The 14,436-nt window shown below is 43.4% G+C and overlaps 1 protein-coding gene across 18 annotated transcripts in view; it reads left to right on the top strand.

Annotated features, from left to right (window-relative positions):
• ABLIM1 (actin binding LIM protein 1) overlaps window positions 1-14,436 on the top strand; it is a 287,987-nt gene that overhangs the window by 71,137 nt on the left and 202,414 nt on the right. For 3 of the 18 annotated variants that reach the window (XM_032879178.1, XM_032879331.1, XM_032879287.1), the window contains exon 1: window positions 5,662-5,776. The exons of 1 other annotated variant lie outside the window; for it this stretch is intronic. In XM_032879178.1, coding sequence (XP_032735069.1) covers window positions 5,719-5,776 — 58 coding nt within the window. In that variant the 5' untranslated portion in view covers window positions 5,662-5,718. Of the gene's footprint in view, window positions 1-5,655; window positions 5,777-14,436 lie in introns of those variants that run through there. 14 more of the 18 variants (XM_032879188.1, XM_032879295.1, XM_032879261.1 and 11 more) reach the window with 11 other exon arrangements.

A 14,436-nucleotide genomic window follows, 5' to 3' on the forward strand; every position in this document is an offset into this window, starting at 1 on the left:
GAAATTCCATCCAAAATGCAGCCCTCTGTGCCTAACACAGTCAATAAATACCCTTGTCCTTTCTTTAGGGGTGCAGCTATGTGTGCAATATTTTACAGACGCCGTGGTCGTCTCTTCCTTCGGAGCCAAATGGAAATTAATGTAGAAATCATAAAAATCCAGGTTCTAGTAAGTCATGATGATTTAACCTAACACTTGATCCTCTTACAATGAAAGCGAGGTAGGATCTGCTCTTTCTGCAGTCATTTTCTTCCTTGTAGACTTTATCCTCGGTGCTCTTTCAGAAGCCCAGGAAGATTGGAATCCCCCCACCCCCACCCCGATCCTACAGCTTATTTGTGTCAAATGAGTCACCGAAGAGAAATGCCTGTTGTTTTCACAGGGAGTACAGAGGGCCTTTTCGTCTCCCGTAGCCAGCGATGGCAGGTGGGAGAGAGAGTCAAGACAGACAAAGTAGGTAAGGGGGCAAGGAGGTAACAAGTCCACCACTGTCAACTCCTTAGTTAATGGGGGTGGGGGGTGATGCTGAAGGCTTCTGATGGCAACCACTAAGTACATTCTGTTTCTACTTCTTCCCTCTTTGTTTGAAAAGGTTCGCATGAATAATATCTTAGATACCGGTTAATTGGTAATTGCAGATTCTTTCAGCAGGACCGCAGGGAGAAGGCTTGAAGACGGTTACCCTGGGTCATTGTGTCACTCCTCACTGTAGCATGGTGACTACGACCCTTGGAACTGAGTTTGAGTCCCAGCTCCTCTGTCTGCAAGCTGTGACCTTGAGAAAAGTTACTTTCTCTCTAGCCTTCATTTTCTCATCTGTTAAAGAGGGATGAATAACATCCTTCTTCTAGGTACTTACCTTCTAAGATTGCTGTGGGGAATCCAGTTTCTGTGTGCTGGAGATTTTATCTCAAATCCTTTTTGACAAATATTGGCCCCCCAAAAAATAAATAAAGGGAAAATAAAAAGAAGCAGAATGAGAAAGAAAGGGAAGGAGGGGGAGAAAAGGAGAAGAGAAAAAGCTGACAGAAAATATGAGTGAGTTTTATTGTCTCTCACCTCTTCTGATGTAGACAAAGCATACATTAGTGGCCCATTTTATAGGTTTAGAAGATAGCTTGGCCGTTCGCCTAGGATCACTGGTGAGCTAGAGCCAGGTCAAGAACTTGGGTCCTTCTGCCTGTCCCCGGTCTAGTAAGTGTTGGTTGGCACCTCCAACCTGAATAGGAAACACTATCCTGTACCATAGGCACGAGGCAGGGGAGCAGTGTGCCATGATGGTTCTCCCCTCCCTGCCACCTTAGTGGAGACCAGTGCTAGCCGATGGCTGTGTCTCTTTGTGAATGAGATTAATTCAGGAGAATCTCATGAAAACAGAAAATGACTCAGAAAAAAATGATTCTTTTGACATCAATAATAAGAACGTGCCCCCATCCTCCCACCCCCAGTTTTCAGTATTCTAGACTTTTTGCAAAAAAAGCATTAGCAGCCTTTGGGTATGCAGTAATTCTTGTATCGCTAAACTCATGTTTTGCATCAACTCATAATTTCAGGTGTGGTGGAAATGGCTTTGGCGTTTTCTCTGATAAAATGATTCTCCCTGAGCTGTTTCAATGTCTTGGGGAAGTTTTAGCATCCTGGGCATGGCCTCTGATTCCAGCTGCTTGGGCCTGAGCCACAGCTGTATCTCTCTCAGGGGGGGTGACTTGGGGCAATTTCTTTAACTTCTCTCCACTTTAGCTGCCTCTCTTTAAGATGGAGATGGTAATGGTGCATGCCTCAGAAAGTTATAAGAAATCAGCGAGGCAATCTTTGTTCGATGCCTGCAGAGAGAGAGAGAGAGCCCTCAGTACAGGGGAGCTGGAATAGTGACGAGGCTGTTCTGTTTGCAGTTTATGAAGCTGATAGACGTGACCATAGGTAATGGGCATTGATATTCTTAGTAAAGTCCTTAACATTTCCTTTCCTGTCATAAAAATAATTACGTGGAATCCACCTGGAAATCATAAGCAGAAACTAGGTCTGCTAGCACAGAGATACCTGTGTGCTATAAAGACCCTTCTAGTCTTGACGAGTGCTTTGTGTTTAAGGGCTTGGTGAACTCCAGGTTCTTTCAGTTCTTAAAGTTGATCCTTCCAATGGAGTCACAGCTGAGCTTGGGTTGGGGCCAACCATCTGGGCGTATAACAAAGTATCAGCAGAACATAAGTTCAAGGGGAATGACAAATCAGTGCTTCCCTGTTTTCCTGTGCCTTTCTAGTTAGGGTCTGGAAGGGTCTTCTTCCTTATTTAATATGACCATTTTTTTTTTTAGATTTTATTTATTTATTTGACAGAGAGAGATACACCAAGAGAGGGAAGACAAGCAGGGGGAGTGGGAGAGGAAGAAGCGGGCTTCCTCCTGAGCAGGGAGCCCAATGCCGGGCTCTATCCCAGGACCCCGGAATCATGACCCGAGCCAAAGGCAGACGACGCTTAACGACTGAGCCACCGAGGCGCCCCGTGAATGTGACCTTTCAAGAAATGTCATTTTCATCTTTCCCAGGGGAATCTTTTTTTTTTTTTTTAATGGAATTCAGTTTGCTTTAGGTTTCTTTCTCTTCGCTGACTTTGAAAGATGAGGCTGGGGCCCATGCGTGTTTCATTATTGATAGCAGCTCTTCCTGTCTCTCAGCTCTGCCATAAATCCCATTAGAGTAGGCTTCATCTCCTAGGCCAGGTCTTTTCACACAATTTGTTGTAAGATGTGCTGTTTGCCTAAGACCATGCAGCATCTCTGGGGACCATACCTTCCCTGAACGCAGAGCCGGGCGCCGTGGCCCGTCGAAGCCCCCAGACAGCAGAGCCGAGCGTTGCCGGGCAGAGTCGACCTGCTGCTGCATTCTGTGCCGCCTTGGGCTGGTCCCTAAAGTCCTCTGGCTTTAAGATGTGTTCTCTGACGCTCTGAAGGGAATTATCTCAAAAATCCTGTCCAGTGCTCTCCTTCCCTTGAGCAGGATTTTGTGTGGAGTTATTATTTGTGCTGGGGTTAGGGTTCTCCGACCAAATAAATTTAGGAAATGCTTATCTTATTCTTCTCTTACAGAGTTACAAGGCACACATGCATGTTCATGTCTCTGAGAAATCCACGGTTAAGAAACCTGTCTAACAATGCTCAATCAAGTATTTCTCAAATATAGGTGACTATGCAAATTAAAGCATTCTTATTCATTCACTTTGCTGACTGACAGTTGCTTTCCTGGGAAGAGTTCCGAGGGGTTCTGAGGGAGAGGCTTGCACTCGAGGTTCCTAGATGATTGAGTTACGTACGGCAAGGAACATACAACAGTATCTCTGGTTTTTCTTTCTTTTTTTTTTTTTAAGAGAGCAGGCATGCGAGTTGGGGGTGGGAGGGGCAGATGGAGAGGGAGAGAGAAAATCTCAGGCAGGCTCCAGACCCTGCGCAGAACCGACTTGGGGCTCCATCTCATGACCCTGAGCTCATGACCTGAGCTGAAAACAAGAGTTAGACACTTAGCCGACTGAGCCACCCAGGCGCCCCAGTATCTCTGATTTTTAAATGACCTTATAGAAGTACCATTGCCATGTGATTAGAAAATGGTTGAACGTTTTTTTTTTTTTTAAGATTTTATTTATGTATTCGACAGACAGATCACAAGTAGGCAGAGAGGCAGGCAGAGAGAGAGGAGGAAGCAGGCTCTCCGCGGAGCAGAGAGCCCGATGTGGGGCTTGATCCCAAGGACCCTGGGATCATGACCTAAGCCAAAGGCAGAGGCTTTAACCCCCTGAGCCACCCAGGCGCCCCTGGTTGTACGTTTTAAACCGTTTTTGAGCGATTGGTTCGTGGAGTCTAATAAATCACCCAAGTATTGGTGTCAAATCTGGGAGGTTGTGGCTTGGAAGGAGCTGCTTTGCACTGGCCGATGGCTCCCAAAGTCAGTTTCAGTATCGGCTTGCCCTCCACCCTTGGCAGTCCTGCCTTATGAAAGGCAAGGAACCCATCTAAGCTGCTTTTCGCTAGAGTCCTGGGTTAGCTCCAGGAAATAGTAGCAGCACTCCACGTGGTTTCTTCCTCTCCTTTTCATGTCAAATACGGTAGGAATCATAATCTGGGATATCAAGGGAATAGGAGAAACCAGTTTCCATTACATTTGAAGTGAGGCTAATGAGAATAAAAAACAAAAACAAACAAAAACCCGCAGTTGTGAAAGGCTCCTATCCACTGTTTGGTAAGGTTCCCAAGACACTAACAACAAAAAAACCATTAGGGTAAAGCATGAAATCACTGTCATGAGAATGTTAGGCATTAGGCGTAATCAGAAGATTTCAATCAATGTGACTGGCCTTTTGACAGCAGCTGACATAAGACAGCTCTGTGAATGCTGAGCGTTTTATCAATGAGTGGTCCAGTTGTGATCCTTTGTCTGGCGCCTGCTGATTTGGCCAAGTCAGGAGAACGTTATCAGAAGCAAAAAGTTCCAGGCAGTGGCCTGGGCTAGCAGGAGAGGGGTTGGGGTAATCCAGGAGTATGGCTGTCCCCAGAGTCATTTCAAAACAAAACAAAACAAAAAAGCCAGCTAGAAGAGAGTAAGCCAGGGATGTGCAATTAATCAAACTTGATATTGAAACAATGTGGTCATGTAGTCTTTCCTTCCCGTGGGTAGTTTATGGGCTTTATATTAAATTAATATCTCAGAATGGTTTTGGTGGTTATCTTAATTACAGGAATTAAATGATTTACCCTCACACTTAAAACAATTATGTCCGTTTCCTCCAACCTCCTAACCAGAGGCTGGGGGTAGTTGTCCTAAGTGTCTTTTCCCATTTAAACTGTATCTTCGTAATGTTTCCAATTTGCAAAAGCCCCGGTGTTCAAAAATAACTAGGAGAAACTCTGGACTGTGGGTGGCGGGTAATCCAACCCAGTATCAGGGCATTCCTGACTAAAGGAAAAAATGTCTCTTTCCTGAGCCTTTCCGGATGAGGTCATTGTTTTCAGACAGCCTGTACCTAATATAAACGGGCTCAAAGTCCACGGCTTGTCTCAGACCAGTGTGTTGTCAGGGACCCACATCCCAAGCCATGAGGAATAGTCCGGCCGATAGTAAAAGGAACCTGCTCAAGTTATAGTATTTTTGTTAAATCCTTGTATTCATAAAAAGCAGTAAGTGCCCATCTGGTGAGACAATAATTCATTAAACGATAAAAAGGAGGCAGAAGGCTTGGGAAGATCAATCTCTCTCTCTCTCTCTCTCTCTTTTTTTTTTTGCCTCATGTGTTTGAGTTATTGTGAAATGACAGTGACCAAAATCTGGATTCTGGATTGTGCAGAGTGGAGGAGAATCCGAGGGTCATTCCGGACGCGTTTTGATGGCGGAAGGGATGATTTTCTGCAGGTGCGATGTCAGGGAACTGGTGTGTTCTTAAGAGTGGTCTTCAGAATTGGTGGGAGCCAGAGTGGGGAGAAGAAGAGGGTGAGGACTCAGTGCACGAGGAGGGAGCTAGAATCATGCAGGAAACTTCTCGTTCTTCCTGAGTTGGCTGGGGCACACCCTCTGGGTGGCACACCCCTTTCTGGAGTCCGGCTCAGCCCACGAACTCCTGGGAGGAAAGCCAGGGCCCAAGCCTTCTCTCTGAGTAGATGCAGCCCTTCCGTGTGTGCCCGGCCACCTTGTGAAGAAAAGCTGACATCTTAGCTCTGGGATCTGTGTTTAGTTAATGACCTGGGAACAGACTGCGTTCATGGAGCCTCATCACGTGGTTGAAGACAACCAAGGTTTGTTTGACTGTTCATTTTGTAAACTTGGCATACATGCTGCCTGGGCCAGACCGTGTCTTTAAAGATGGGGAGAGTTCAGAGGTGTTTCCGTTGGCCCAAATAGTTTTATGCTTATTTACAATATATTAACACTCTATGTGCATAACCTTTTTTGTTGTTAAATATGTATCATCTTTAGCAACATATTTAAAGATATTATTAATATAATGAGGTTTTAAGATTGACCTAACTATTTTGTAGTAGGAATCCAGCTAAATTAAATTAAATTAGGGATGCCTGGGTGGCTCAGTCCGGTAAGGTTCTGCCTTTGGCTCAGGTCATGATCCCAGGGTCCTGGGATGGAGGCCCATGTAGGGCTCCCTGCTCAGCAGGGGTCTGCTTCTCTCTCTGCCCCTTCCCCCGTGCTCTTTCTCTCCCTTCCCCCCTTTCTCTCTCAAATAAACAAAATCTTTAAAAGAAATAAATTAGATTGGTCTGTTGGAGCACTTTAAAAAGAGTCTTCAGTGACTGTGAGCAAAGCCTGTGATTCCATTTTTGCTCCGGTCGCCCCACCCTTTTTTAGGCCCCATTTACATGACAATACTTCCATGTTAACATAGCTCTGAGATGAGTTCTTTCCTCCCGAGGATGTAGTTTTTGTGTCCCGACATGGGGGCACGCAGGTGCTTTGAGTTTGGATCCCATCTCTAGAATGCTTCCCCCATAGTTGTGCTTTGTGGGAGTTTGTCCCCTGGAGAGACTGGCTTCTGGAGGGACCCAGCTTATCCTGCTCAGCATCCCCAGGGACTGGCAGACACCACCCCAACTTCAGAGGCCTCCCAGCACCGTCTGGCAGGCTGTTTCCTTGAAGTCAGCAGACTGTCAATTCATGTGGCCTCTTTTGATACTGGGCCCTTTACGACAAGAGATTGTAACTTATTTTGGTTTCAGAATAGGCTACCATGTAAGGCAGATACACTCTGTACCCTCCCACCTTCACTTCCCAGCCCTCTGCCCTTCTCTGCTTACCAGGACATCCAGTGAGCTGGCGTTTGCCTTCCTACCCAGGACAGGTAGGACCGGGGGACCTGGCTCTTCTGCACCTCACATGTCCACACTTGTTGAGAGGTACAGGGGACATGCAGGTTGGCACCCTCCATGACTGATGAATAATTCATGGTGACTTCTTGTGCCGTGAAACTTTCTCCTGCAAATGAATGTTATTTTGAAAGACAACGCTGTTTTAAAACTCCGCCAATGTTCCATATTCTTTATTGATCTCCCTTAGACATCCACTGGGAAGACAAAAGTTGACAAACATCAGAAAAATAAAATGTAAAGCTGATAGGGGCCCCATGTGGGCAGTCAGCCAACTCTGTCAAAACTTGTTCCCCCTTATTCTTTTTGAAGTGTAACATCACCTGATGTTATAAAAGGCCTCTAGATACTCAAATAATGTCTGGGCTCTCCTCGAAGATAGAATCTGAATTTTAATTATAATGTGCACCTTAATTAGTATTAATGTATTACTAGTATTTGAAGTTGGAAACTCTGCTTCGATGGCTTTTCCTAAGTGAAAGGGATAAAATTAGAATATCTCAAGATGTCTGCATGTCTCTATTTGAATAAACTTGGAGCCCTCTCTTTCCCTGCACTGTAAAAAGAGTGGATTTTGGTTTTGATTTCCAGGAAAGGTAGGGCAGGTTTTAGAAAATCTTCCATGACAGAGAGATTATAAGTAAACCGAGTAAGCCATATATCTGATTTTATTTTTTTGAGGTCAAACTGGAAAAAAAGAAATAATCTTTCAAAAGAATTTCATTTCTTTTCTCCATTTTTTGACTACTCTTTCTTTCTACTCCATGGCATATTTTTAAGGGATTTGGAGTCTTTCCACTCGCTGCCAGCTGGAATTTACAGAACGTGTATCTCTAGAACACTCAACAGTTGACTTGAATCTCGGTCATAATTAAATGGGAAGGCTGACAGAGTATTCTGAGACTCAAAAACAGGCACACCTTATGTTTGGAACATAAGGACTTTCACTACCCTGCATTGTTTTAAAAGTATCCTCCATTGGGAAAATTGACAATACATTTCACTTACCTACTTTTTAAATGGAATTGAATGGATCTATAACAAACAAGTTTGACCACTCTTAAATTTTGTCTCTTCTTCCTGCAGCTGGGTTCCCGATACTTTAAAGCTTTAACAAAACTATCCTTGCTCACCCATTGCTCTTAAATGAGTACATCATTCTGTCCTTTCTCTCCTGGCACACCTTGAAAGCATTGGCTACTTAGATGACTGTTGATTTACTACCTTCTGCTCTAAATGATACGCTTAGAGCTGGTGTTTGCATACAATTAATAGTAGTTTAGGCATACAAGGCACCCAACCTTCTCCTTTATATGAAAATCTAACTGTTGGGGCGCCTGGCTGGCTCAGCGGGCGGAGCGTGAGATTCTCAGGTTGTGGGTTCCAGCCCCACGTTGGGTGTGGAGACCACTTAGAAATAAAATCTTTAAAGGTTGGGGTGACCGTCAGGATATCAATTCAGAATATCGGGACTGGGATTTTGCAAAACTTATCTCTAAACCCCATTCCCTTCCAAAAAGGGGGTGGTGGTGGTGGTGCAACATGCTGGCGAGCACTCCTTTTAGATTTCATCTGAGAGAGTGGAATGCTGGACAGGTTTTTCTGCTTTAAGAGGCAGTCACAGCTGCCACTGCAAATGAGCTCTGCCAAGGTCAGTGACCAGTGGGTCAATTAGAGCATGACATTGCCGGGGACATGCCCAAGCAGTGGGAGCCGGCCGCAGGAGCACCAGCTATCGGCTATCGGGTTGTCATAGAACAGTCAACAATAGAATGAGCTTTGAGAGGGCTTGTCCCCATCTCCCCTCCTTGTCCCTGTCTCTGCCCCTCCCCCTGCTGTTGACGCTTACAGGCTCCCTTGCCTGACTGCACCGCGGTACCTTGACCATCCCCCGAAGACCACATATCTTGAAGATCTTCCTGAGCTGGTATTACTCTTCTTTACAATACTTTTCCTGGGACTCATACCTCACGCTGACAGGTGACTTGAAGGGACAGAGAGCTAGAAGGTGAACTGGAATGCAGAGTGCCCTTAGAAAAAAGGCACCACATTGGGGGAGTGGTATGATTTGGTGGAAAGCACATCTCTTGACTCTTTTTAAATGACTTAAGTGGTCTGTTTTCCCGATTTTTCCTATACAAGATGTCGTTGCCTACATGAACCCTCAAATGCAGGTACAGATGCGTGAATTTAATTAGCCATTTTTCTTCTGAGGCTCGTGACCTCACCCACGTCTTTATTGTTGTTATTTTTTTAACTTTAAAAGAACTCTCACTCTAATAGTCTGTCTCTCTAATTGGTAGCTTCCTCAGGGAGGGTCTGCTGATGTGTCATAGAGCCCGTGCTGGACTTGGCATTAAAGCAGCTCATTAACGTTCTGTTTGTTACCATTAATTTACTGAGCATCTTTCAGCAAGTGGCAGGCACCGTGCTAGGTGCTGTGCAGAATAAATCTTTGTCATTTAGCATCCATAATCTTGGAAGGATCACTGGCATTATATGCCAAAGATGAGCTGAGCAAGTCACCTACGTGACAAACGAATAACCTTCTGAGCAGGGTGAAGCATGCAAGTATAGGAATATAAGATGTTAGGGGAGATAGTCACCTTGGGAGATTACGACGCTGGCTAGGGAAGGTCCGGGGCTCCTAGGGATAGAGATGAGCCCGGTGGTTTCAAGGGGCACAACCTGACCACAGATCATGTCTCACCGTGGTTCCAGCGTGGAGGAAGTTTGTCTCTTGTTCTCCAGAACCATCTCTGCCCCTTCTCACTGCCAAAGCCACAAGGGATGGGGGATTTATATTCCCCTTGCTAAAATGGTATTCTCTGGTGAATTTTAAAGGTAGTTTTTCTAATGTAAACCAATAATTTCAGACTTGCAGGAGGAAAGCAGGTTCTGTCTGGACATGGTGTCAAGCTCTTGAGCTCTAGAGGCAGAGGGATTTGATTCCCAGACTGGCTTTGGTATCTTCTAGCTGTGAAGTTCTCAAAGCCTGTTTCCACATCTATAAAATGGAGTTCATAGGTACTACCTTCTTTATAAGATCATGAGTATTAAATGAATATGTTTATGTTTATAAAACCCATGACACAATACCTTACTTATAATAATGACTTACATAATTACTGGTTATGGTTCTACCTGAGAAATGTAGATGCTTTCAAATTATTTATTTTGTTGAATAGTGTCTTGATTTTGTTGAATAGTGTCTTGATTCAGTTTTTTTTTCCATTTTCTGTGTGTATTTTATTTTAAATTGTATAAATCATATAAGAATAAGCTTTTGCTGTAAAAATTTCAAATAATATATGAAAGGCAAGAGTTTCCTTGACCACCATTCAAACCTAGGGGGTAACTACTATTATCAGTTTTATTTTTTCATTTTATTTTCAACAAAATAATTCACGTTTCTAGTCTTCCAAATGAAATAGTGTCTTCTCTCATGAATGGGAGACAAAGGAGTGAAAGCCAGGGATTCTAGAGTTTTTCTGGCCTGACTCCCTAAGATGACCCATCCCTCCCTGTTGCTCAGTGCAGCTCTTTATCCATTTCATAGTTTCTTTGGACACATGACCCAGCATGGTTTTTGAAAGTTTGGGGAGCCACTTCTAACCTTTATGTTTTAGATATTATCTATTGTCAAGAGTATAGAAGAGTTAATTAAATCCTAAACTTCCTGTGTAGTAAATCAATAGATAATGTCTACCATGAAAAAAAAAATACCAAGACATGACCATTGAAGCATCTTATTTAGGGAGATGGAATTAAGTACCAGAATAAATAGCTTAAAAAAAAAGTTGAAAGAGATTGCCTCCTCTCTCTTATCCCATTTCCACCTACGCTGAAAGGGACCTTGCAGCTTGGCACAGAACCTCATGTCATTTTCAGCAGGCATCCGTGAGGATTAGTCTCTGGGCAGAGAGATGAGGAGGGGAAATGGAGGTGTAACTCCTTCCCATAAAGAGTGTCAGGGCTGTTCAGTCTTATCCTTCATCCCTGCCTTCAGTGGTACCTGGTACCCCCAATACCAGACCCTTCCTGGTTTGCCCCAATAGGCATCTCTCCCTCCAGCTTAACTTACAGCCTCCCTGCTCTTTGCAGATATCATTCATTCACTTTCCAGCTTCCAAAACTGTGTCCCTACCTCGTCTGCTGGTGTTCCTCTCTTGTTGTTTTGGGGTTTTGTCAAGATGCAGAGATAAACACATGATCAAAGCACTATGTTTAACCAGAACCTTGAAGTTTTGGAACTCAGTTACTGCCTTATACTCTAATTATCCACCCCTTTTTATTTCCTTTCCTACAGCAGAAGTATAAGTTCTTTGATATTAGAAACTATAATTTTTATATCTTTCAGAAATCTCTGTCATTGAGCCCATGGTAGGTGCTCACTAAATTTTATTGATTAGTTATTTATCCTTTGTTCTTTGACTGTCGAGGGACATTTATGTCCCCTATATGTCCCCTATACTTTAGCAGTATGGTCATGTAAGAACCAGATCATTAAAAAAATTTCAACTTTCTCATTTTTGCCTTTAAGATTCCAGGGAAATACAAGAATTAGCAGTCAGTATTTTCAGGCAAGTAAGTTGTTTCAATTGCCTATTGCCGTTTTATACCCATCCCAATTCAGAAATGTAAAACAGTGATCATTTATTATGTTTCATGGGTCTGCATACCAAGGGTCAGTGGCTTTCTTTGCCATTAGTGGGCAGTTTGGCGGACTTACTCCTGTGTTTGGAGGTAGCTCTGCTCCATGCATCTCTCACCCTCCTCTTGGCACCAACAGGTTGTGTCAAGCATGTCCTCATCACAGTGAAAGAGAAGGACAAGAGAGCTAGCACAAACATGCCTGATCTCTTGGGGCCTAAGTTCAGAACTGACACAGTGACATGTCTTCTTTACTCTTCTGGCCAGAGCAAGTCATGTGGTCAAGCCCAGTCTCAAAGTGAGCGGACATTGGAAAGTGACATGGCAAAGGACTTGGCTACAAGGAGGGATAAATTAGGGTCACTGATGCCTACAGGGTCCTGTGCCGTAGCAAGGGCATTGGTGAGAGTGAAACCTTGTTGACACCAAAATAAAAGCCTCTGCCTCGTTAATCTGGCAGAACTTTTGTTTTTTATTTTTAAGAAGAGAAAGACTATTTTAACCCACAGGGACCTTGCTAACCATACTTGAGGAAGTGATCTACAGATGAAGACAATGAACACTGAGGTATGTAGAGCAAAAAAGCTAAGAAAGAGAAGTTTGAACACTTTGGGTGACTAGCCTAAAGCAAACTCTTTGTCAACGACAAGATAGTAACTGTTTTTAGCCTTTGTCAGCCAAACAGTCCTTCTTGCAACTCACCAACTGTGATTGTAACACAGGAGCAGCCGTGGATAATACAGAAATGAATGGATATGACTGAGTTCCAATAAAACTTTGCAAAGGCAGACGGCAGGCATTTTTGGATCGTCTACTGAGCTAGAATAGTGAAGGAAATAAGAAAGAGTCAGCTAAGGAAAGCGTTTTGAAAAAGGAACAACTATCTTGAAGGCAGTAAAGATTAATTTCGCTTACCAAGATATCTTTTAGAGAAGTCAGTAAAACCCGTATGGTCCTTCAATAGACAGATTTTCCCACAAGCTAATGCGGCTCAGGCAGAGTGAAAACACCACCCGCGTCCACGTTATTACTCATTACAAATCATTTCTGCCTCTAAAAGCCTGTTTGAAAACACGCTTACCAAGAATGTTGATGCTTTTGTTTAGCTGGAGAAAGAAGGGGAAAGAAGGTTTAGAAATAAAGCACAAGAAACACCTAATTAAAATGATTTGATTTTATGCCACTTTAAAGATTTTATTTGACCGACGTGACCTAGATTTGTATAAGGGAGCTAAGGGGATTAATAGGGATGATTTATTTTTAACTTCTAAGAATATACAGGATTCAAGTGGACGTTTGTCCATCTCAGTTGTATTTCACTTAGAATTACTTAGCAATCTTCATGGGTTTTGTTTTGTTTTTTGTTTTGTTTTTTTTTCCTACCCCTATATTTGAAAATAGAAAAAAAGCTCAGAATGCTGTTGGGAAACGAAGGGTCTTTGTTTCTCAAAATCTTCAATACCTGTTTATTCATTTACATTCAGCCTGTCAGTAGCCTGTTACTTGAGTTGATTTCTGCTCATTAAACTCAGATACAGGGGTGCCTGGGTGGCTCAGTCATTAAGCGTCTGCCTTCAGCTCAGGTCATAATCCTGGTGTCCTGGGATCGAGCCCCACCTTGGGCTGCTTGCTCAGCAGGAAGCCTGCTTCTCCCTCTCCCGCTCCCCTTGCTTGTGTTCCCTCTCTCGCTGTGCCTCTCTCTCTCTGACAAATAAATAAATAAAAATCTTAAAAAAACAAACTCAGATACAGAAGTCTGGAGTGTTGCTTTTAGAAAGGTGGGAAAAAGGAATGCCCCTTGGGTAAGAGTCTCAATTCTCTTAAATGTTTCGTAAAGCTTCATATCTTTCTTAATGTTTGTTTCTTGGTTTTTCTCTCCTTGTGGAAGATGTCAAAATATACATGGAAGGTGGGCACTGGAAGGCATTGTCCATTTCACTCATTTCACAAAAAAAAATTTTTTTTTTGAGCTCCTGACTCATGCCAGTTACTGTCCTAGGACCTGGAGTTAGCACAGTTGAAAAAGCTGACCCCTCCCTTCGTGGCACCCACGGGCTGGCGTCAGCTATGGACATGTGGACCACAGCATGTCAGCGTGCCCCTGAGTCCCAGGGTGGGAGGAAACAAGCCTCCTTCAGAAATTAAGAGGGACTTTTCCCAAAGTAAATAAACTCTCTCCTGATTTTACATACCTCTGATTAAAATCAAACTGCACCTTAAAAGGATTTAGAATTCTCTTCAGAGTCATTACACCCAAAGTTGGCAATAAAATTAAAAGAAATCCTGGGGAGGTTTTGAGAATACAATCATTTGAAATCCCCTGGGTTTCTTAGAAAAACACCATTTTCCCAGGTAACATAATCCTGTAAGGGCACTCTCACTGTTACTGATTATTATCTTACATCCTTCTGTAAGATATATTTGTATATATGTTTTCCTTCTTTCCTTGGGAAGTTCTCTTTCCTCTATGTCAGTTACTTTCCTAGTGTTTTGTGTTGAATTGTTCCCTACAAAACATGTTGAGTCCTAACCCCCAGGGCCTGTGAATGTGACCCTATTTGGCTCTAGGGTCTTTGCAGATGATCAAGATAAGATGAGTTCATTAGGGTGGGTCCTGATTCAGGATGACTGATGTCCTTATAAAAATGGGAAATTTGGACACACAGGTAAAATGATGTGAAAACTCAGGGAGAAGACAGCCATCTACAAGCCAAGAACACCTGAGGCCACTAGGAGCCAGGAGTAATGTGGGGTACAGATTCTCCCTCTCAGCTGTCCAAAGGAACCAACGCAGCTGACACCTTGAGCTCTGACTTCTAGCCTCCAGAACTAGGAGACAATACATTTCTGTCATTTAAGTGAATCAATTTATGCTACTTTGTTAAGGCAGCCCTGGGAAGTGAAAACATCTCCCTGGTGCATAAAGT

This window comes from Lontra canadensis, unplaced genomic scaffold, assembly GCF_010015895.1.
Source record: "Lontra canadensis isolate GAN:19392208 unplaced genomic scaffold, GSC_riverotter_1.0 scaffold3, whole genome shotgun sequence".
NCBI lineage: Eukaryota > Metazoa > Chordata > Mammalia > Carnivora > Mustelidae > Lontra > Lontra canadensis.